The sequence below is a fragment of the Scyliorhinus torazame genome, chromosome 9 (genome assembly GCF_047496885.1).
Source record: "Scyliorhinus torazame isolate Kashiwa2021f chromosome 9, sScyTor2.1, whole genome shotgun sequence".
NCBI lineage: Eukaryota > Metazoa > Chordata > Chondrichthyes > Carcharhiniformes > Scyliorhinidae > Scyliorhinus > Scyliorhinus torazame.
In genome coordinates this window covers 18,924,572-18,948,912 of record NC_092715.1, presented here as the reverse complement: position 1 = coordinate 18,948,912, position 24,341 = coordinate 18,924,572, and the positions used below count along the sequence as shown (strand labels likewise).

General features: G+C 51.2%; 1 protein-coding gene across 5 annotated transcripts in view; it reads right to left on the bottom strand.

The window, feature by feature from the left end:
• The window catches only part of tmem8b (transmembrane protein 8B), a 294,134-nt gene that overhangs the window by 19,923 nt on the left and 249,870 nt on the right, over positions 1–24,341 (bottom strand). For all 5 annotated transcript variants that reach the window (XM_072515646.1, XM_072515647.1, XM_072515648.1 and 2 more), the window contains 2 exons: positions 10,392–10,488; positions 9,815–9,938 (listed from right to left, as the gene is read on the bottom strand). In XM_072515646.1, the coding sequence (XP_072371747.1) occupies positions 9,815–9,938; positions 10,392–10,488 (221 nt within the window). The remainder of the gene's footprint in view (positions 1–9,814; positions 9,939–10,391; positions 10,489–24,341) is intronic.

Here is a 24,341-nt window from a genome sequence, read left to right as displayed (position 1 = left end):
GGAGGTTTGGTGCGGTGGTACACTGACCCCGGTGATACAGGAGAGGTTTGGTGTGGTGGTACACTGACCCCGGTGATACAGGAGAGGTTTAGTGAGGTGGTACACTGACCCCGGTGATACAGGAGAGTTTTAGTGAGATGGTACACTGACCCCGGTGATACAGGGGAGGTTTGGTGAGGTGGTACACTCACCCCGGTGATACAGGGGAGGTTTGGTGCGGTGGTACACTGACACCGATGATACAGGAGAGGTTTGGTGAGGCGGTACACTCACCCCGATGATACAGGAGAGGTTTGGTGAGGCGGTACACTCACCCCGGTGATACAGGGGAGGTTTGGTGAGGCGGTACACTCACCCCGATGATACAGGGGAGGTTTGGTGAGGTGGTACACTCATCCCGGTGATACAGGGGAGGTTTGGTGAGGCGGTACACTGACCCCGATGATACAGGAGAGGTTTGGTGAGGCGGTACACTGACCCCGATGATACAGGAGAGGTTTGGTGAGGCGGTACACTCACCCCGGTGATACAGGGGAGGTTTGGTAAGGTGGTACACTCACCCCGGTGATACAGGCGGGTTTGGTGAGGTGGTACACTGACCCCGATGATACATGAGAGGTTTGGTGAGGCGGTACACTCACCCCGATGATACAGGGGAGGTTTGGTGAGGTGGTACACTCACCCCGATGATACAGGAGAGGTTTGGTGTGGTGGTACACTGACCCCGATGATACAGGAGAGGTTTGGTGAGGTGGTACACTCACCCCGGTGATTCAGGGGAGGTTTGGTGAGGTGGTACACTGACCCCGGTGATACAGGAGAGGTTTGGTGAGGCGGTACACTGACCCCGATGATACAGGGGAGGTTTGGTGAGGTGGTACACTCACCCCGATGATACAGGAGAGGTTTGGTGTGGTGGTACACTGACCCCGGTGATACAGGAGAGGTTTAGTGAGGTGGTACACTGACCCCGGTGATACAGGAGAGTTTTAGTGAGATGGTACACTGACCCCGGTGATACAGGGGAGGTTTGGTGAGGTGGTACACTCACCCCGGTGATACAGGGGAGGTTTGGTGCGGTGGTACACTGACCCCGATGATACAGGAGAGGTTTGGTGAGGCGGTACACTCACCCCGATGATACAGGAGAGGTTTGGTGAGGCGGTACACTCACCCCGGTGATACAGGGGAGGTTTGGTGAGGCGGTACACTCACCCCGATGATACAGGGGAGGTTTGGTGAGGTGGTACACTCATCCCGGTGATACAGGGGAGGTTTGGTGAGGTGGTACACTGACCCCGATGATACAGGAGAGGTTTGGTGAGGCGGTACACTGACCCCGATGATACAGGAGAGGTTTGGTGAGGCGGTACACTCACCCCGGTGATACAGGGGAGGTTTGGTAAGGTGGTACACTCACCCCGGTGATACAGGGGAGGTTTGGTGAGGTGGTACACTGACCCTGATGATACAGGACAGGTTTGGTGAGGCGGTACACTGACCCTGATGATACAGGAGAGGATGGCAGAAAATGCCCTGTGCACATGTGGGACGAGCAGACCACGGAACAGGCAGTCCGTGACAAACTTAGTAGACGTCGTAGCAATAAACAGTAATAGTCTCAATTTTATAACCCACCTAACAGAAGAACATTAAACAAGGAACTGCTGTGTGTGCATTGAAAGCGAAACGAGAGAAGCATATGAGGGAGAAGGGAGTGGGTTACGATGATAGACTGAATCGAGGAAAGGCGGGACGGGGTTCGGGTGGGGCATAAACACCAGCATGGACTGGTTGGAGCGAGTGGCTTCTTTCTGTGTCGCATGTCCTGCGTAATCCAAATGTGGGCCGGGTTGGTTTCAGGCGGGAAGCTTTTAAAATCTCCCACTAGAACCCAAGCCACTTGAGACTGGGATGAAGAGGAATGTCTTCATCCAGAGGGCGGTGAATCTTTGGGATCCTCTCCCTCAGAGTGCTGTGGAGTCTCAGTCAGCGATCATGTCCAAGATGGGAATCAATAGATTTCTAGATGTTAAAGACATCAAGGGATAGGCGGATAGCATGGGAAAAATGCCATTGAGATAGGAGATCAGCTGTGAGCTAGTTGATTGGAGGAATGGGTCGAGGGGCCGAATGGCCTACCCCTGCTCCTATCTCCTTTGTTCCTAACCCACAGACCACCAAGGTGGAATCAAAGAAAGGCAGCCAATCAGCTTGCAGGAGGCAGGGTGGCCATTTAACATAAAATGATTCAGAAATAAGGGCAGCAGTGGGCCATTTGATCCATCTATCCTGATCCTCCTTTCAATAAAATTCGTAGCTGATCTGATTGTGGCCTTAACTCCACCTCCCTGCCTGACCCCTATAACCCTGACCCAGCCCCCACTGCTCTCTGCGGAAGGGAGTCCCAGGCTAACGACACTCTGAGAGAAGAACTCCCTCCCCATCTCCGCCTGAAATGCAAAGCCCCCTCAATTTGAAACCACACTGCTGAGATCTAGATTCCTCCATGAGGGGATACATCGTCTCCGCATTGTCCTTTCACAATCTCCGATGTTTCAATAAAAACGCCTCTCATCCTTCTGAACTCTAATGAGTATTGACCCAGCCTGTCCCCATTCGACAAACCGCTCCACCCCTGGGATTAGCCGAGTGAACCTTCTCTGAGTTGCTTCCTGCGCACGTTTGTCCCTCCGTCGGTGAGGTGTCCCAAACTGTCCACAGTGCTCTTGGCGTGGTCGCAGGGCATCCCTACTTTCACACTGCACCCCCTTACAATAAAGGACAAGTTCCATTTGCCTTCCTGGTCACTTGCTGTATCTGTGTGTTAATCTTTTGTGACTTATTTACAAGGACACCCAGATTCACCTGCAGCACAGCATTCTGCAGTCCCTCTTCATTGGAACAATATTCTGCTTTTCTATTCTCCCTCCCAAAGTGGACACTTCTTGTCCACTCATTTGACTCGTCGACATCTGTTCGCAGACTCTTTGCATCCTCCCCACAACTTACTTTCCTCCCCATCGTCGTAACATCGGCAAACGTTGCTGCAGTTCAGTCGGCCCGTGCATCCGGGCGATCAGGTTAAACTATTGCCGGCCTGATTTTCTGGGTGTCAGGGAACCTGGCCTCTCACGGGAAGAAACAGCTAAATGCCCCTACGGCCCCTCTCATACAGCCCCCCCCCCCCCCCCCCCCCTGCCTCCCCCTCAATCCCTCCTCCCCCACGCCTGGTGTCAGGAATTTGACGCTGCTCTGCTCCTATGATCCAAGGATATCAATCAATTGGACCGGCGCCCTGAGCTCGTGAAGGATCCGGGCTCCCGAAGCCTCCCGACCAAACTTCCGCACCACTCCCGCCCGCAGCTTGGAAAATCTGCCCTGTCAATTGATCAGAGTGAGTCTCTGCGCTGGGAAACGCACAGTCCCCGGGGCATGATGAAGTGTTTCTGGAGCATCTCAAACTGTATCAGCCTTTATCGAGGATGAAGGGACAATTAAGCGAAGGCAGAAAGGCTGAAAAGAGCGGAGTTTTCTCCCATAGCGACGTACGGGCGGACACGGCCTCGGTTAAACATCACATCAAAAGATGTTTAGAATCCCAGCTTTGCTCACAATCAAAGGTTAAAGCAGATTGGCAAAAAAAGCACCGAGAATATCCATGACGTAATTTGACTTTTCTTTAATATTATGAAGGGGGTTGAAAGGGTTGATGTAACGTCTGCAGGGGACCGGAATTCTGGGTGATCAATAATCACTAATTAATCTGTGGTGTTGGGTGTTCTAACACACAGAAGAGCCAACACAGTTGCATATGGTACAACACTTGTTTATTTAAACTCACTATTTACAACTTGGTCTTTGCACTCTGCACGTGGGGGGCTCCCTGCTTGTGGTGTTTCAACAGCTCTTTCATGCTTCCTTCTCCCCAGACCTACTGACCTCCAGGTGTCGTGCTCGTGCTTTTTATGTGGTTGGTGTTCTTGTCTGTGATTGGTTGTGGTGTTGTGTACTCTGATTTGCCTGTTAGTGTGTCCATCATGATGTGTGTGTTTGAATATCATGACATCCCCCCTTTTTACAAAGATATGTGCCTACGTGGTAATAAATATGATCGTGACGTGAGTGCATCTAAGAGTGTGTGTGTGTCGTGTGCAGCATGTGTCTATGACGGAACTATGTACATGGGGCGATGTCGAGTGCGTCACATGAATCCAGTTGTACCATAACATAACAGAAATGCGAACGAGAGAAGAAGAAAAAAAAATTTTGAACAGTTGTCCAGTCAGACGACATCTGGAACGATAAACAACAACAGGTTATCATGTAAAATTGTCCAACTTATTAAACATATGAACTGTATTATAAGTCCATTCTAATGGGTTTGCGACGAATTCGGGTTGACCGCCTTAAGGGTGGATCAAGAACCACCGGCTGCTGTGCAGGCATGGCCATGGGTGGCGATGGAAAGGGCGTGATGTGCGGCAGCTCCACAAAGTCATCCTCGGAAGCCTGTTGAGGATCTGGCGTGTTGTGTGGCTGTGAACGTGGAAGTCGGCGAAGGGCGCGCCGATTGCGGCGACGCACGGAACCATCCGGCATGCGAACCAGGAACGAGCGGGGAGCCACTTGTCGGAGGACTTCGGCCGGTGCTGACCAGCCACCATACGGTTGATGGACGCGTACTTTGTCTCCGGAGGACAGGGGGGGCAGGTCCGTCGCTCGTGTGTCGTACCGACCTTTCTGGCGATCACGCTGCAGTTGCATGTCCCGAAGAACCGCCTCATGGTCTGTTGTCGGTGCCAGGACGGAAGGTACCGTCGTCCTGAGGGAGCGACCCATTAGTAGCTGCGCTGGCGAGAGGCCCGTGGATAACGGGGCCGATCGATAGGCCAGCAAGGCAAGGTTAAAGTCCGATCCGGCATCAGCCGCCTTGCACAGGAGCCGCTTTGCGATGTGGACACCCTTTTCAGCCTTCCCGTTCGATTGTGGATGCAGAGGGCTGGATGTCACATGAGTGAAACCATATGCTGCGGCAAAGGACGACCATTCACGGCTGGCAAAACAAGGTCCATTGTCTGACATGACAGTCCTTGGAATGCCATGGCGAGCAAACGTTTCCTTGCAGGCCCCAATGACTGCGGACGACGTCAGATCATGGAGAGGCATGACTTCCGGGTAGTTTGAGAAGTAGTCTATAATAACAATGTAATCTCTGCCGAGCGCGTGAAATAGGTCAACACCCACCTTCGCCCAGGGGGACGTCACCATCTCGTGTGGTAGAAGTGTTTCCGGAGGTTGCGCCGGCTGAAACCTCTGACAGGTTGTGCAGTTGAGCACCATGTTGGCTATGTCTTCATTAATACCCGGCCAATATACCGCCGCCCGGGCCCTTCGTCTGCATTTTTCGACACCCAAGTGGCCTTCGTGTAGTTGACGAAGAATCATCTGGCGCACACTGTGTGGAATGACGATCCTATGCGATTTCATAAGGACCCCGTCTATATTGGTGAGATCATCTCGCACATTGTAAAACTGGGGGCACTGCCCTTTTAGCCACCCTTCCGTCATGTGGCGCATCACTCGCTGCAGCAGAGGGTCAGTCGCCGTCTCTGCGCGTATGTGGGCCAGACAAGGATCATCAGCTGGCATATTTGCTGCTGTCAGAGTCACGTGTGCCTCAATTTGACGCACGAACCCCTCCGCATCTGGTGGTGTGCTCACTGCTCGGGAAAGAGTGTCCGCCACTATGAGTTCCTTCCCCGGAGTGTAGATCAGTTCAAAATCGTACCTCCTGAGTTTGAGTAAGATGCGCTGGAGGCGAGGAGTCATGTCGTTCAGGTCTTTGTTAATGATGTTGACCAGGGGGCGGTGGTCAGTTTCGACCGTGAATCGTGGCAGGCCATACACATAGTCGTGGAACTTGTCCAGTCCAGTTAACAAGCCCAGGCATTCTTTTTCGATTTGCGCGTAGCGCTGTTCGGTAGGGGTCATGGCTCGTGAGGCATACGCAACCGGGGCCCATGATGACGTGCTGTCTTTTTGCAGGAGTACCGCTCCAATACCAGATTGGCTGGCGTCTGTTGAGATCTTTGTAGGGCGAGTCGCGTCAAAGAAGGCCAGCACTGGTGCCGTGACCAGTTTGTGCTTGAGCTCCTCCCATTCCTGCTGATGCGACTGGTGCCAGTTGAATTCCGTCGATTTTTTTACGAGATGGCGCATGTTTGTTGTATGAGAAGCCAGGTTGGGAATGAACTTCCCAAGGAAGTTGACCATGCCCAGGAATCTTAAGACAGCCTTCTTGTCAGCCGGTCGTGGCATGGCTGTGATGGCGCTAACCTTGTCTGCATCGGGACGGACCCCGGACCTTGAGATGTGGTCCCCGAGGAATTTCAGCTCCGTCTGGCCGAAAGCACACTTCGCACGGTTGAGACGCAGGCCATTTTGCCGTATGCGGGTGAAGACACGTCGAAGACGATGCATGTGTTCCTGCGGAGTGGTGGACCAAATGATGATATCGTCCACATATACACGTACCCCTTCGATGCCTTCCATCATCTGCTCCATAATGCGGTGGAATACTTCAGATGCCGAAATGATGCCGAATGGCATCCGGTTGTAGCAGAATCTGCCAAAAGGGGTGTTGAATGTGCATAGTCTTCGGCTGGCCGGGTCCAGTTGGATCTGCCAGAATCCTTTGGACGCATCCAATTTAGTGAATATGTTGGCTCGCGCCATCTCGCTGGTGAGGTCTTCTCGTTTTGGGATGGGATAGTGTTCCCGCATGATGTTGTTGTTCAGATCTTTTGGATCTATACATATACGGAGCTCGCCAGAGGGCTTCTTTACACAGACCATGGAGCTGACCCATGGCGTGGGCTCCGTGACCTTGGATAGGACCCCTTGGTCCTGAAGAATCTGCAGTTGTGCCTTGAGGCGGTCTTTGAGAGGCGCAGGAACCCTGCGAGGTGCGTGAACGACAGGGATGGCGTCCGGTCTGAGTCGAATCTTGTACGTGTGTGGCAATGTCCCCATGCCTTCAAAAACCTCCTGGTTGTGAGCGAGGAGGGAATGGAGATTCGCGTGGAACTCAGCATCCGGGAAGTCGGATATCTCATCTGGAGAGAGAGACATGATGCGCTGTACCAGGTGAAGGACCTTACACGCTTGTGCGCCCAGTAACGAGTCCTTTGATGAGCCCACAACTTCGAAGGGGAGTGTGGCCGTGTACCCCTTGTGAGTCACCTGTAGCTGGCAAGATCCTACGGACGGGATAACGTTCCCGTTATAGTCAACCATCTTAAGCCGGGATGGTGTGATGAGTGGTTTGACCTTCATGGCCTGGACTGCAGAGTAAGCAATCAGGTTGGCGGATGCGCCGGTGTCCAGACGGAAGGCGACGCGCGATCGGTTGACCGTCAGGGTGGCACACCACTCATCGTCTGGATTGATGGCATTGACCTTGTTGACATCAATGACGGCAACTCTGAAGTCATCCTGGTCATCTGCATCACTTAACTGGAAGTCTTGATGCGTGGGCTGGACGGTCCTGACTCGTGTGCGAGGTTGTCGAGGATGCGCCGGATCCATGGGTTGAGCCGCACGACAGCGGGCTGCGTAGTGGCCTATCATGGCACATCTGTTGCACTGTTGGTATTTTGCAGGACATTGCCCTTTTAAGTGTAGACCTCCACACTTGCTGCACGTCATGACGTCACGGCGTTCGTTGCGCCACTGCGCATGCGCAGTGCGATCTTGCGGTGGGCGCGCCTGCGCAGTGCGTCCCTCGTTGTGGCCGTTATTCTTGGCGCGCACCTGCGCGGGAGACCGCGAAAAGCGCGGGAAGCGGCCGCTGTCGTCCGGGCCGTGGGGCGGGAAGAAATCGACGGCCTGGATGCGTTCAACGTCGTGGGCGGCCTGGCTTGCCGATTCGACGGCTGGGGACCCCCTCCGTGCCAACTCGGACGCCTGAAATCGGGCAAAACGGCAGGTCGCATTTTCATGGAGGACACAGGCTTCCACAGCAGACGCTAAGGTGAGGCTCTTTATTTTAAGAAGCTGCTGGCGTAGGCCACTGGAGGCAACGCCAAAAACAATCTGGTCCCTGATCATGGACTCTGTGGTGGTGCCGTAACCGCAGGACTGCGCTAGAATCCGGAGGTGCGTCAAAAAGGGTTGAAAAAGCTCCTCCTTACCTTGCAGGCGTTGCTGAAAGATGTATCTTTCGAAAGTTTCGTTTACTTCAGTTTGAAAGTGCTGGTCCATTTTGAGGATGACCGTGTCATATTTGGCCTGGTTTTCGCCTTCCTCGAACACCAGTGAATTAAAGACATCATTTGGGTGGGGGCCTGCGTAGAAGAGGAGCATTGCAATCTTCGAATCATCCGAGACATTCTGTTTTTCGGTGGCACGGATGTACAGGTCAAATCGCTGCCTGTAGAGCTTCCAGTTGGTGCCTAGGTTCCCCGTGACTTGCATCGGCTGCGGTTTGCCGGTGTGGTCCATGTCCAGAATGGCAGGTTGGTAGGCAGGTATCGATCCACTCCTGTACCATGTGGTGTTGGGTGTTCTAACACACAGAAGAGCCAACACAGTTGCATATGGTACAACACTTGTTTATTTAAACTCACTATTTACAACTTGGTCTTTGCACTCTGCACGTGGGGGGCTCCCTGCTTGTGGTGTTTCAACAGCTCTTTCATGCTTCCTTCTCCCCAGACCTACTGACCTCCAGGTGTCGTGCTCGTGCTTTTTATGTGGTTGGTGTTCTTGTCTGTGATTGGTTGTGGTGTTGTGTACTCTGATTTGCCTGTTAGTGTGTCCATCATGATGTGTGTGTTTGAATATCATGACATAATCCACTTGGGAATCCAGGAGAAACCTCAGGCGGGATTCTCCGATCCCGCGCCGGGTCGGAGGATCGGGGGGGGGGGGGGGCGGGGGGGGGGGGGGGCGTGAATCCCACGGCACCACTCCGCCAATTCTCCAGCATGTCCGGCGCGGCGCCAGTCGGAGACGTGGCCCCCCCCCCCCCCGGCGATTCTCCGCGCTCAACGGGCTGAATGCCCGCCGTGTCCCGCCGGCGTCTTCCGCGTGTGGTCCTCCCCGGCGGGACCTCGCCGTTCTGGCTGCGGGGACCGTCCTGGTGGGGGGGGGGGGCAGGTGGATCCGACTCCGGGGGGGGGGGCGTCTCCACGGTGGCCAGGCCCGTGATCGGGGCCAACTTGTCGGCGGGCGGGCTAATTGCGGGGGGAGGGGGGCCTACGTTCCTCCGTGTGAGGCCCCTGCAGGGCTCCGCCATATTGCCCGAGGCCTGGGGCGGAGACGGCAGCCCACGCGGGCTGTGCTGGCGCCCGGATCGGCAGCTGCCTCTGCGTGAGGCGCTCCAGTGCCGTGCGCAGGACCGCTGCCCCTAGGGGCCAGATGACGCCGTCGTAAAATGCTCCGGCGTTTACGACGGCGTCAACACTTAGCCCCATTATCGGCGACTCCCGCTCCGCTTTACTCAGGGGTTGGGGGGAACGTGGTGGAATGGTTGAGGTGAATAGAATAGATACATTTTCGGGGAAGCTTGATAAAGACATGATGGAGGAAGAGACCAAAGTCAAACGTGAGAGAGGAAGATGGGGTGGCAAGAGGCTCATGTTGATTCTAAACACCAGTACAGATCAGCTGGGTCCAATGGAATGTTTCTGTGCTGTAACATAGGGAACAAACAGCCTCTATCTTCCCCCACCACATAATTCACAATCTTTGTTTCGAATTATTCGCTCGTGTGAACTGAAAACTCTCCCGTTTGAACACGGAACCTTACCCATTGTCGGCGGAGCAGAGGGAACGTAGGGTGATGTACCAGTTTCCTGTCTGAGGGTAAGGCAGGCGCAATCTGGTAACATTCGAAGTGGAATTGACCAACAAGAGGAACCCCGCAGAGGTTTCTGGAACAGAAGATAAGATGGAATTGTGTCAGTGAGTTGAGTGCTCTTACTTCATCCCCTGTATGACTGAGCTACCTGCACTCCAAGGAGGGTAGAGAGATAGGGAGAGGTGCAGAGAGGGAATCCCTGGACGTGGGGCCCACGACAGCTGGAGTCGCACTTCTGGTGGGGCCACGGGTTTAGAACCTTTCCCTCTGCCTGGAATCTCTCCTGGGTGTGAATGGATTGGAAATCTCGGAGAGGAAGGCATGTGGACTGTAACACGGGCTGCCGGTTGGCCAGCTCACTGGCGATGAGGATTCTTCATTCAGAGGCCCCTTGTTCCTCTGGGCTCCCGGGTCATTGCGATCGGAGGCCACATTCAAACCCTGAGCATTAAATGGAACAAAGCAAGCGCCAGAATGTGAGATTTGTCAGCCGGGATAGCAATGAGTGTCGGGATTTCTCCTTTACCTGATTCACAACTGATTGAAGTGTTGTCCGATGGTGTCAGAGGCATCCCGTGATTCAGGCAGCCAACCACCGTCACGTTCTCGCCTTTCACTGAGGACTGTAAATCAGAGAAAAGGTTGGCAGGTTGATGATTAAAATGAAGATTCTCTGGGCCGAGACTTCCGAGGAGATTGACGGATTGCCACTCCATTCCTATTTACTGGAGCTACACATTTCCCGCCTGGACTTCTGAAGAGAGCCTCTTCAGAAATGTGGAGCAGCCCTTCCTTCGGAGTGCAGCAGTGTCAGGGGAAGCCCAGTCACACCCTCTTGTTACAGCACTATCTCCTGTAGACCAGTCAGCTTAAATGTAACAAAACTAGTTTGAGAAGCTGCAGAGAGAGGGTAAGCGTGTGAAGTAAGTGTGTAAGGTAAGTGTTCTGAGGTAAGTGTGTAAGGTAAGTGTGTAAGGTAAGTGTGTACGGTCAGCGTTCTCAGGTAAGTGAGTAAGGTAAGCGTGTTAGGTAAGTGTGTAAGGTAAGTGTGCAAGGTAAGTGTGTACGGTAAGTGGGTAAGGTAAGTGGGTAAGGTAAGTGTGCAAGGTAAGTGTGTAAGGTACGTGTGTATGGTAAGTGGGTAAGGTAAGTGGGTACGGTAAGTGTGTAAGATAAGTGTGTAATGTAAATCTGTACCTAAGTGTGTAAGGTAAGTGTGTAAAGGAAGTGTGTAAGGCAAGTGTGTATGGTAAGTGTGCAAGGTAAGTGCGCAATGTAAGTGTGTACAGTAAGTGTGTAAGGTAAGTGGGTACGGTAAGTGTGTAAGATAAGTGTGTAATGCAAATCTGTACCTAAGTGTGTACGGTAAGTGTGTAAGGTAAGTGTGTAAGGTAAGTGGGTAAGGGGGTAGAGTGGGTCAGGTGGGGGCTGGAGGAATCGGTTTGATGGGGTGTATGGAGGATCAAGTGGTTTGGTTGGCCAGTTGGGGACTGGGGTCTAGTCGAGGGGTGGTCATTGGTGTGATGCGCTGTTCAGGGTTGGGGGGTATTTGGGAGGTACTTGGGGTGTGGGGGGGTTTCGGCGGGCGGAGCGGGCGAGTATCGTCATGGGGTCGGAGGGTAGTTGGGTGGTCGAGGGGAGTTAGTCGGGGGGGTGTTCAATTTGGGGTTTAGTAGGGAGTCTGGGGTGTCAGTATTGTCCTCACCCAGGAGTTAGAAGTGGTTTAATTTTTGTAACGTTTCCAGAGTGACCATTCTGAACAGTCCAAAGGCTCCGACGTTAACGCAGAGTTCCAGAAGGTTCCAGAAGGTTCCAGACTCAGGGTAATTAGTTCAATGGAAGCTGAAACTTCACAGATTCTCAGCATTGTTACAGAAGGAGGCCATTCAGCCCATCATATCTGCACTGGCTCTCCAAATCAGCATCATGACTTAGTGCCACTCCTCTGTCTTTGCCCCATGGGGAGAAAGCAGGATTAGGCTATTGAGTTGGATGATCAGCCATGATCGTGATGAATGGCGGAGCAGGCTCGAAGGGTCAAAAGGCCTCCTCCTGCTCCTATCTTCTATGTGTCTATGTATCTATGTGTCTATGTATCTATGTATCTATGTGTCTATGTGTCTATGTATCTATGTGTCTATGTATCTATGTGTCTATGTATCTATGTATCTATGTATCTATGTGTCTATGTGTCTATATATCTATGTGTCTATGTGTCTATGTATCTATGTGTCTATGTGTCTATGTATCTATGTGTCTATGTGTCTATGTATCTATGTGTCTATGTATCTATGTATCTATGTGTCTATGTGTCTATGTATCTATGTGTCTATGTATCTATGTGTCTATGTGTCTATGTATCTATGTGTCTATGTGTCTATGTGTCTATGTATCTATGTATCTATGTGTCTATGTATCTATGTGTCTATGTGTCTATGTGTCTATGTATCTATGTATCTATGTGTCTATGTATCTATGTGTCTATGTATCTATGTATCTATGACTCCTGCTCATTGTTTCAATTCAAATAATTATCTAATGCCCTCTTGAATTCCTGGATTAAACTTGCCTCCACCTCACTTCCAGGCAGAGAATACCAGACCCCAACATCCACTTGCTTCTTTTGTAAATCACTTTCAATCTGTGCCCTCTCATTCTCGATCCTTTAATGATCAGGAACAGTGGGCGAAATTCTCCGGAAACGGCGCGATGTCCGCTGACTGGCGCCCAAAACGGCGAAATCAGACGGGCATTGCGCTGCCCCAAAGGTGAGGAATGCTCCGCATCTTTGGGGGCCGGGCCCCAACCTTGAGGGGCTAGGTCGGCGCCGGACGAATTTCCGCCCCACCAACTGGCGGAAAAGGCCTTTGGTGCCCCGCCAGCTGGCGCGGAAATGACATCTCCGGGCGGCGCATGCGCGGGAGCGTCAGCGGCCGCTCACGGCATCTCCGCGCATGTGCAGTGGAGAGTGTCTCTTCCGCCTCCGCCATGGTGGAGACCGTGGCGGAGGCGGAAGGGAAAGAGTGCCCCCACGGCACAGGCCCGCCCGCGGATCGGTGGGCCCCGATCGCGGGCCAGGCCACCGTGGGGGCACCCCCCGGGGCCAGATCGCCCCGCGCCCCCCTCCCAGGACCCCGGAGCCCGCCCGCGCCGCCTTGTCCCGCCGGTAAGGTAGGTGGTTTAATTTACGCCGGTGGGACAGGTATTTTTGCGGCGGGACCTCGGCCCATCCGGGCCGGAGAATCGCGCGGGGGGGCCCGCCAACCGGCGCGGCGCGATTCCCGCCCCCGCCGAATCTCAGGTGCCGGAGACTTCGGCAACCGGCGGGGGCGGGATTCATGCCAGCCCCCAGCGATTCTCCGACCTGGCGGGGGGGTCGGAGAATTTCGCCCAGTTTCTCCCGGACCTGACACCAATAGTTGCTGGGATACCGCACAGGAACCCCAATATTTAATTTAATTTGTAGGACTGTGAGGAAAGGATACTTCACTCAAGGCGTGATTCCACGCACCAATAGGGATGTGGTATATTTAAAAAAACTTTATTACTAACATAGTATTACTAACTTCAATATCATAAAGACAATAGCTTACAATTGCCAGTTAAATAATTCTTAACAATACAATGAAACAACAACTGTTAACTGTTTTCTTTATTTCCACTCAAACAACATCTATCTCAGGTCAAAGTCCACTTTTATATATTGTTAGCAGACGCAGGAACATAGAACATAGAACATAGAACATAGAAAATACAGCACAGAACAGGCCCTTCGGCCCACGATGTTGTGCCGAACTTTTGTCCTAGATTAAGAACAAATCAATCTACACCCCAGCATTCTACCGTAATCCATGTACCTATCCAATAGCCGCTTGAAAACCCTAATGTTTCCGACTCAACTACTTCCACAGGCAGTGCATTCCATGCCCCCACTACTCTCTGGGTAAAGAACCTACCTCTGACATCCCCCCCTATATCTTCCACCATTCACCTTAAATTTATGTCCCCTTGTAATGGTTTGTTCTACCCGGGGAAAAAGTCTCTGACTGTCTACTCTATCTATTCCCCTGATCATCTTATAAACCTCTATCAACTCTCCCCTCAAGCATCTCCGTTCTAATGAGAAAAGGCCTAGCACCCTCAACCTTTCCTCGTAAGTCCTACTCTCCATTCCAGGCAACATCCTGGTAAATCTCCTTTGCACCTTTTCCAAAGCTTCCACATCCTTCCTAAAATGAGGCGACCAGAACTGTACACAGTACTCCAAATGTGGCCTTGCCAAGATTTTGCACAGCTGCATCATCACCTCACGGCTCTTAAATTCAAACCCTCTGCTAATGAACGCTAGCACACCATAGGTCTTCTTCACAGCTCTATCCACTTGAGTGGCAACTTTCAAAGATCTATGAAAATAGTCCCCAAGATCTCTCTGCTCCTCCACACTGCCAAGAACCCTACCGTTAACCCTGTATTCCATATTCATATTTGTCCTTCCAAAATGTACAACCTCACACTTTTCAGGGTTAAACTCTATCTGCCACTTCTCAGCCCAGCTCTGCATCCTATCTATGTCTCTTTGCAGCCGACAACAGCCCTCCTCACCATCCACAACTCCACCAATCTAAAAATCGTCTTGCTTAATAAAGATGACTTGGATATCCTGCTTTGATAAAGAGATATCCTTCAGGATCTACCTTGCAGACCCTTGCCTGTCTCAAATTACTGTATAACCTGCCAGCCTTTGAGAAACCGCTCTGTCCCATTCACGGGCAAATCTTTAACTCCCTGTTTTCAGAGAAGCTGTTTGTCTGTCCCCATCCCAATCTTACACTGAATTTCAAAACTGAAAACTCGACACCTGACTGCTTCGGCTGCAGGCTCCTCCCATTAACTACATCATTGATTAGTAAGTTCGCAGGCGTCACAAAAATTGGTGGAGTTGCGGATAGTGAAGAGGATTGTCAGAGGTTACAGCAGGATATAAACTGGTTGGAGTCTAGGGCAGAGAAATGACAGATGCAGTTTAATCCGGACAAGTGTGAAGTAATGCACTTTGGCAGGTCCAAAGCATGTAGGAATTACACAGTAAATGGTAGAACTCTTGCGAGTATTGACAGGCAGAGAGATCTGGGCATGCATGTCCACCGATCACAGAAAGTGGCAATGCATGTGGATAAGGTGGTCAAGAAGGCATACGGCATGCTGGCCTTCATCGGTCGGGGCATTGGATATAAAAATTGGCAAGTCATGTTGCAGCTGTACAGGACCTTAGTTAGGCCTCATTTGGAGTATTATGTACAATTCTGGTCGCCACACTACCAGAAGGATGTGGATGCTTTGGAGAGGGTGCAGAAGCGGTTTACTAGGATGTTGCCTGGTAGGGAGGGCATTAGCTATGAACAGAGATTAGATAAACTCGGTCTGTTCTCACTGGAACGACGGAGGTTGAGAGGCGACCTGATAGAGGTCTACAAGATTATGAGTGGCATGGACAGAGTGGATAGTCAGATGCTCTTTCCTAGGGTAGGAGAGTCAAGTACTCGGGGGCATAAGTTTAAAATGCGTGGGGAAAAGTTTAGAACTGATGTGCGAGGCAAGTTTTTTACACAGACGGTGGTAAATATATGGACCGTGCTGCCTGGGGAGGTGGTGGGAGCAGGTACAATAGTGGCATTCAAGGGACATCAAGACAAATTTAAGAATAGGGTGGGAATGGAAGGAAATGAAAAATGAAAATCGCTTATTGTCACAAGTAGGCTTCAAATGAAGTTACTGTGAAAAGCCCCTAGTCGCCACATTCCGGCACCTGTTCGGGGAGGCTGGTACGGGAATTGAACCATGCTGCTGGCTTGCCTTGGTCTGCTTTCAAACCAGCGATTTAGCACTGTGCTAAACCAGCCCCTGGATACAGACTCCGTAAGTGCAGATGGTTTTAGTTTAGGCAGGTACCATGGTCAGCGTGGGCTAGGAGGGCCGAAGGGCCTGTTCCTGTGCTGTATTGTTCTTCGTTCTTTTTGTTTATCACCTTACTAAACTAAACCCAATGTCTCTAATTATCTACTCCCATGGAACCCTCTTTACATGAACAAAACTCCATTAGTCCAACTTTTACGATGCATTAATTGCACCTCTGTCTCCAAAGTGCCTTTCAAAGTGGGATTTTTAAAAACATTACTGGAGCTGTCACACACTAACCCAGGCATTTAACCCTTACTGCATCAGTTACATATATTACAATATATCTAAAATTCCTATATTCATCACAGATCTTCCCACCAAAATGCATCATCTCACACTTCTCCGCATTGAACTTTCATCAGCCACCTCTCTACCCACTCCACCAACTTGTCTAAGTCCCTTTGTTGTATCTGGACTTTGAGAAGGCTTTTGATAAAGTCCACCGTAAGGGGTTAGTGAGCAAAATTGAAGCACACGGGAGAGGGAATAATGTACTGGCATGGATCGGGAATTAGTTGACAGACTGGAAACGGAGAGTGGGAATAAATCAGTCATTTTCCGAGTGGCAGTCAGTGACTAGTGGGGTAGTGATTGGGCCACAGTTGTTCACAATTTATATAAATGACCTGGTTGAGGGAACCAAATGTAACATTTCCACGGTGGCTCAGTGCTTAGCACTGCTGCCTCACAGCGCCAGAGACCGGAGCACCCGGAGGAAACCCACGCAGACATGGGGAGGACGTGCAGACTCCGCACAGACAGCGACCCAAGCCGGAATCGAACCTGGGACCCTGGAGCTGTGAAGCAATTGTGCTATCCACAATGCTACTGTGCTGGATTGACCATGCTTAATTGCCCCTTAGTGTCCAAAAGATGTGTAGATTAGATGGGGTTATGGAGATAGGGTGGGAGATGGACCTCGGTGGGATGCTTTATTGGGGGGTAGGTGCAGGTTTGATGGGCCAAATGGCCTTCCTCTGCACTGTAGGGATTCTATAGATTCCATGGATGTTTGCTGACGAAACAAAACTGGGCAGAATTGTGAGTTGTGAGGAGGACACAGGGAAACTTCAAGGTGATTTAGTCAAGCTGAGTGAAGGGACAAACACCTGGCAGTTCAGTAAAACACGGATAAAGGTGAAGTTATCCACTTTGGTGTGTAAAAGAGAAAGGAAGAGTGTTATTTAAATGGTGATATATTGGAAAGTGTGGATGTACAAAAGGGATCTGGGTGTCAATGAAAGTGGCGAGGCAGTTGCAACAAGCCAATAGGAAGGCAAAAGGTAGCTTGGTCTTCATTGCAAAAGGATTTGAGTTCAGAAGTAGGGATGTCTGATTGCAGTTACACTGGGCCTTGGTGAGACCTGGAGTATTGCGTGCAGTTTGGGAAGCCCTACCCAACAAAGCATATACTTGCCATCGAGGGAGTGCAGCGGAGGTTCACTAGGCTGATACCGGGGTTGGCGGGACTGTCGTAATAGGAGAGATTGGTTCACCTGGGTCTGTCTTCATTAGAGTTTAGAAGGATGAGGAGAAGATCTGATTGAAACATATAGGGCAGGATTCTCCTGCAACTGGCCAGATGGCCCGTGCCGGCGCCAAGAGCAGTGTGAACCACTCCAGCGTCGGGCCAACCAGAAGGTGTGGAATCCTCTGCACTTCCAGGGGCTAGGCCACTGCCGGAGGGGTTGGCGCCGCACAAACCGATGGCGAAGGGCCGGCGCGAGTTGGCACATGCGCAGAACCGCCGGCGTGTTTCCTGCGCATGCGCAGGGGGGTTCTTCTCCGCGCCGGCCATGGCGGAGCCCGACAGAGGCCGGCGCAGAAGGAAAGAGTGCCCCCACGGCACAGGCCCACCCGCAGATCGGTGGGCCCCGATTGCGGGCCAGGCCACCGTGGGAGCCCCCCAGGGCCTCTTCCCCCCGGGCCCCCCCGAGGACTCACCTAGCCGGCCTACAAGCCAGGTCCCGCCGTGATGTACCATGTCTATTTCACGCTGGCGGGACTGGCCAGGAAACGACGGCCGCTCGGCCCATTGGTGCCCGGAGAATTGCTGGGGGGGGGGGGGGGGGGGGCGCTGCCGACCGCCCCCGACTGGCGCAGCGTAAACCCCGCCCCCGCCCGAAAACTGGCGCCAGAGAATACGGCAGCCGGCGTCGGAGCAGCGGGGCGGGATTCGCGCCGCCCCCGGGGGATTCTCCGACCCGTGGGGGGAGAGAGAGAGGGTCGGGTCGGAGAATCCCGCCCATAAAGTTGTAACAGGGCTGGACAGACTGGATGCTGGGAGGATATTTTTCCCTGGGTGGGGGGTCCAGAACCAGGGGCCACAGTCTCAGGATATGTGTTAAACCATTTAGGACTGAGGGAAAATGTCTCCACTCAGAGTATAGTGAACCGATGGCATTCTCTACCACAGGTGGTTCTGATGGACAAGTCACTGAATGCATTCAAGAAAGAGGTGGATAATTCTTTAGGGTATGGGGAGAAAGTGGGAATATGGCATTGAGATCGAGGATCAGCCATGATCATAATGAATGACAGAGCAGGTTCGAAGGGCCGAATGGCCTCCTCCTGCTGCTATTTACTATGTTTCTATTTTTTAAAGTTCTACACTATCCTATTCTTCCAAGTTTTGTGTCATCCGCAAACTTTGAAATTGTGCCCTACACGACAAGATCTGTTTATTAATATATATCAGGAAAAGCAAGGGTCCCAATAACGACCCCTGGGGAACCCCACTACAAACCTTCCTCCATCCTGACCATTGCTCTGCTTCCTATTATTCAGCTAATTTTGTATCCATGTTGCTACTGACCTTTTTATTCTATGAGCCATAACTTTTCTCACAAGTCTGTTGTGTGGCACTGTATCGAATGCCTTATGAAAGTCCATATACACCACATCAACAACATTGCCCTCATCAACCCGTTCTGTTACTTCCTCAAAAACCTCCACCAAATTAGGTAAACACAATTTCCCCTTTAGAAATCCATGCTAACTCTTCCGAATCAACTCATACTTTTCCATATGACTACTAATTCTAACCCCGGAAGGCTGCGTACTTAGCCCCCTATTATACTCCCTATACACACACGACTGTGTGGCAAAATTTGGCTCCAACTGATGACTCGTCCGTAGTGGATCGGATCTCGAACAACTATGAGTCAGAATACAGGCGGGAGATTGAGAACCTAGTGGAGCGGTGTAATGACAACAATCTCTCCTTCAGTGTCAGCAAAGCTAAAGAGCTGGTCATTGACTTCAGGGAGCAAAGTATCGTACCCACCCCTGTCTGCATCAATGGTGCCGAAGTGGAGATGGTTGACAGCTTCAAATTCCTAGGTGTGCACATCTCCAACAATCTGTCCTGGTCCACCCACATCAACACTACGACCGAGAAAGCACAACAGAGCCTATACTTCCTCAGGAAACTAAGGAAATTTGGCATGTCCACATTAACCCTTACCAACTTTTACAGATGCACCATAGAAAGCATCCTATCAGGCTGCATCACAGCCTGGTATGGCAACTGCTCGGCCCAGGCCCGCAAGAAACTTCAGAGAGTCGTGAACACCGCCCAGTCCATCACACAAATCTGCCTCCCATCCATTGACTCCATCTACACCTCCCGCTGCCTGGGGAAAGTGGGCAGCATAATCAAAGACCCCTCCCACCCGGGTTATTCTCTCTTCTAACCTCTTCCATCGGGTAGGAGATACAAAAGCCTGAGAACACGCAAGAACAGACTCAAAAACAGCTTCTTCCCTGCTGTTACCAGACTCCTGAATGACCCTCTTATGGACTGAGCTGACTTCTTCACTCATCTTCTCTACTGAGTAGTTCTCCGGATGCTTCACCCAATGTCTATGTCTATGTATTTACATTGTGTATTTATCGTATATTCTATGTTTTTTCATCTATGGAACGATCTATCTGGACTGTACACAGAACAATACTGTTCACTGTACCTCAGTACACGTGACAATAAATCTAATCTAATCAAAAGCCGCTCCAGAGAAATGCAAGTAACAGCTAAGGGACCACTGTAAGCACTCGGAAGGGCACAACGATGGCAATGCTGTGTGTATTACCAAGGCAAGAAGCCAAGGCCAGCACAGGCTCATACCATGCAAGTATGTCCACTTCCATTCGACGCGCCAATGCAATTAAACTGCATCATTACAACTAAGGTTGCCCCAACGATGTTGAACATAGAACATACAGTGCAGAAAGAGGCCATTCGGCCCATCGAGTCTGCACTGACCCACTTTAAGCCCTCACTTCCCCCCTATCCCCATAACCCAGTAACCCCTCCTAACCACAGCATTGTGGATAGCAGAATTGCTTCACAGCTCCAGAGTCCTAGGTTCGATTCCTGCTTGGGTCACTGTCTGTGCGGAGTCTGCACATCCTTCCCGTGTGTGCGTGGGTTTCCTCCAGGTGCTCCGGTTTCCTCCCACGGTCCAAAGATGTGCAGGTTAGGTGGATTGGCCATGTTAAATTGCCCTTAGTGTCCAAAATTGCCCTTAGTGTTGGGTGGGGTTACTGGGTTATGGGGATAGGGTGGAGGTGTTGACCTTGGGTAGGGTGCTCTAAAAAAAAAACAGGGCAGCACGGTAGCATAGTGGATAGCACAATTGCTTCACAGCTCCAGGGTCCCAGGTTCGATTCCCGGCTTGGGTCACTGTCTGTGCGGAGTCTGCATGTCCTCCCCGTGTGTGCGTGGGTTTCCTCCGGGTGCTCCGGTTTCCTCCCACAGTCCAAAGATGTGCAGGTTAGGTGGATTGGCCATGTTAAATTGTCCTTAGTGTCCAAAATTGCCCTTAGTGTTGGGTGGGGTTACTGGGTTATGGGGATAGGGTGGCGGTGTGGGCTTGGGTAGGGTGCTCTTTCCAAGAGCCGGTGCAGACTCGATGGGCCGAATGGCCTCCTTCTGCAACCTTTTTTGGACACTAAGGACAATTTATCATGACCAATCCACCTAACCTGCACATCTTTGGACTGTGGGAGGAAACCGGAGCACCCGGAGCAAACCCACGCAGACACGTGGAGAACGTGAAGACTCCGCACAGACAGTGACCCAGCGGGGAATCGAACCCGGGACCCTGGCACTGTGAAGCCACAGTGCTATCCACTGTGCTACCGTGCTGTTCATGGGCATCCATTAGAAATGGAGGCAGACACAGGGGCTGCTGTTTCCATCAGTGGAGAACAAGCAATCAAAACATTTATTCTCTCCAGATTGGCATCCTACTTTGATTTAGAAGACACCAGAGCTAGATTAGCCATCTACGTGGGGGAACCTTTACGGATTATGGGAACCATGATGACCCAGTGACATCAGCCACGCTAAAATATTTCAGGGCACGACCAGTTCCATATGCGTTGCTCGAGAAAGGAGAGACTGATCTTGGACGTATGGAAGGTTTTGGAATAATAAAACCTGTGCAATTCGCGGAGTGGGCCACACCCGCCGTTCCCGTCCTCAAACCCGATAAATCAGTCTGCCTCTGTGGGGATTATAAACTCACAGTCAACCAGGTCTCAAAATTGGACAGATACCCCATGCTACGTATAGAGGACATATACGCCAAACTAGCAGGTGGCCAGACTTTCAAAAAACTAGACCGGAGCCACGCCCACCGCCAGCTTGAACTAGACGAAACTTTCCATAAATACGTTTGGATTAACACCCATAAGGATCTCTGCCCGGATACAATGATGGGTCTTGTTATTGGATACGAATATTCCTTATGGCATCGCCCTGAACTACGAATAATCAATGCTGGGGCCTTGAGTTGTCTCTCGCTGCCATCAACTCCAGCTTCTTTTCCTGCATTAGAAGAGGTCACAATGACCTTGAAGTTCTTTGAAACTCTGCTGGTATCGGCGAAACAAATAAAAGTTTGGACACAAAAGGACCCGTTGTTGTCAAAACTAAAACACGTGAATCTGAGTGGTGGGATACGAGGACAGCGCTCTGATGACTTGAAGCCACATCTCACAAAGCGAGAGGAATTTGGTGTCGAGAAGGTATAATCCTGTGGGCATCCCAGGTGATTGTTCCCCACCCAGGCCGGCGAACAATTTTAATGCAGCTATTTAACAGCCATTCTGGGGTTTCTCAAAGGAAGCTGCTCACCAGGAGATACATTTGGTGGCTCAAGCTCGACATAGACACCGCAAACTTGGCAAAACAATGTAACTTATTCCAGGAAAGCCCTACACCCATGGGAGTGCCGGGGCAGATCACAGGGGCGGGTGTTGTAGACTTTGCCGGGGTACATGGAGTTACATCACATGGCCTCTACCACCTCCTCTGTCACGATTGAGAAATTCCAGCAGAGTTTTTGTGTCCAAGGCATCGTGGAAGTTAGCCTCCGACAACGGCACTGCTTTCACTGGTCCGGAGTTCGAGGCCTTCATGAAATCAAATGGCATCAAGCGCATTTCATCCATCGTCCAACGATTTGTCAGAGCGGGCAGTGCGGGCCTTCGAGAATAGCGTGAAGGAGCAACCGATCACATCTATAGAAACTGGGTTGGCACGATTCATATTTAATTACAGAACCACTCCCCAAATCACGACAGGAGTCGTTCTGATGGAATTGCTGACATGACGACGGCTTCGCACCAGGTTAAACTTGCCGTTTCCCAATTTGGCAGAAAATGTGGAGTCCCAACAGCAAAAAACACCGTAAGATCTGAGAGAGTGTTTTAAGTGGGCAGCACGGTAGCATTGTGGATAGCACAATTTCTTCACAGCTCCAGGGTTCCAGGTTCGATTCCGGCTTGGGTCACTGTCTGTGCGGAGTCTGCACATCCTCCCCGTGTGTGCGTGGGTTTCCTCCGGGTGCTCCGGTTTCCTCCCACAGCCCAAAGATGTGCAGGTTAGGTGGATTGGCCATGATAAATTGCCCTTAGTGTCCAAAATTGCCCTTAGTGTTGGGTAGGGTTACTGGGTTATGGGGATAGGGTGGAAGTGTTGACCTTGGGTAGGGTGCTCTTTCCAAGAGCCGGTGCAGACTCAATGGGCCGAATGGCCTCCTTCTGCACTGTAAATTCTATGAAGACCGGTGACGCAGTCCAGAATTTCGGTGGTGGCTCCCGTTGGGCCCCAGGAGTCATATTTGAAAAAAATGGGGCCTGAACCCTACAAGGTTAAGATCCAATGAAAATCTCGCAGGAAGCACTTGGACCACTTCAGAAGTAGAGAGCCTGCCCCCATTGAGGCCTCACCTCTGACCCCAGTGGTGGCCATACCTGGCTCAGGGTTACCGTCCGTCGAAGATCGATGCCCATCTCCCCCGATTGTGAGGGCTCAGTTCAGATCTGGAGGCCGAGGGATTGGGGGTTCGATCAAAAGCTAATAACGAAGAAGAACGTCGGTGATCCTTATAGTTTCCCTGCGGAAGCAAAGATGGCCTATCCACTTCACACATCCCGATCTGACTCCGCCTGCCACAGGCACAAGGCCGAGCACGGAGAAGCAGAGGAGACCTCCTCGTCATGGAAGCATTGAGGGTGAAACAAACTTGAGGGGGAGGGAAGGTGGCGGATGATCATCGATAGTCGTGGAATATGATTGGATTTGATTTATTGTCACATGTACCGAGGTACAGTGAAACGTATTGTTCTGTGTACAGTCCAGACAGATCATTCCGTACATGAAAAAAATACATAATAGGGCAAACATAAAATACACAATGTAAATACACAGAGACAGGCATCGGGTGAAGCACACAGCAGTGTAGTACTACTCAGCAGAGAAGATATGTGAAGAGATCAGTTCAGTCCATAAGAGGGTCGTTTAGGAGTCTGGTAACAGCGGGGAAGAAACTATTTTTGAGTCTGTTCGTGCGTGTTCTCAGACTTTTGTATCTCCTGCCCGATGGAAGAAGTTGGAAGAGTGAATAAGCCGGGTGGGAAGGGGCTTTGATTATGCTGCCCGCTTTCCATAAGACCATAAGACATAGGAGATGGTGGAGGCAGGCAAGAAAGCAACATTTAAGATGTAGCTTGCTGGACACATAAACGGGCGGGTAATGGAGGGATACAGATGGTTTGGGCAATATGTAAGACCATAAGACCATAAGACATAGGAGCGGAAGTAAGGCCATTCGGCCCATCGAGTCCACTCCACCATTCAATCATGGCTGATTTCAACTCCATTTACCCGCTCTCTCTCCATAGCCCTTGATTCCTCGAGAAATCAAGAATTTATCAACTTCTGTCTTAAAGACACCCAACGTCCCGGCCTCCACTGCCCTCTGTGGCAATGAATTCCACAGACCCACCACTCTCTGGCTGAAGAAATTTCTCCTCATCTCTGTTCTAAAGTGACTCCCTTTTATTCTAAGGCTGTGCCCCCGGGTCCTAGTCTCCCCTGCTAATGGAAACAACTTCCCTACATCCACCCTATCTAAGCCATTCATTATCTTGAAAGTTTCTATGAGATCTCCCCTCAACCTCTTAAACTCCAATGAATATAATCCCAGGATCCTCAGACGTTCATCGT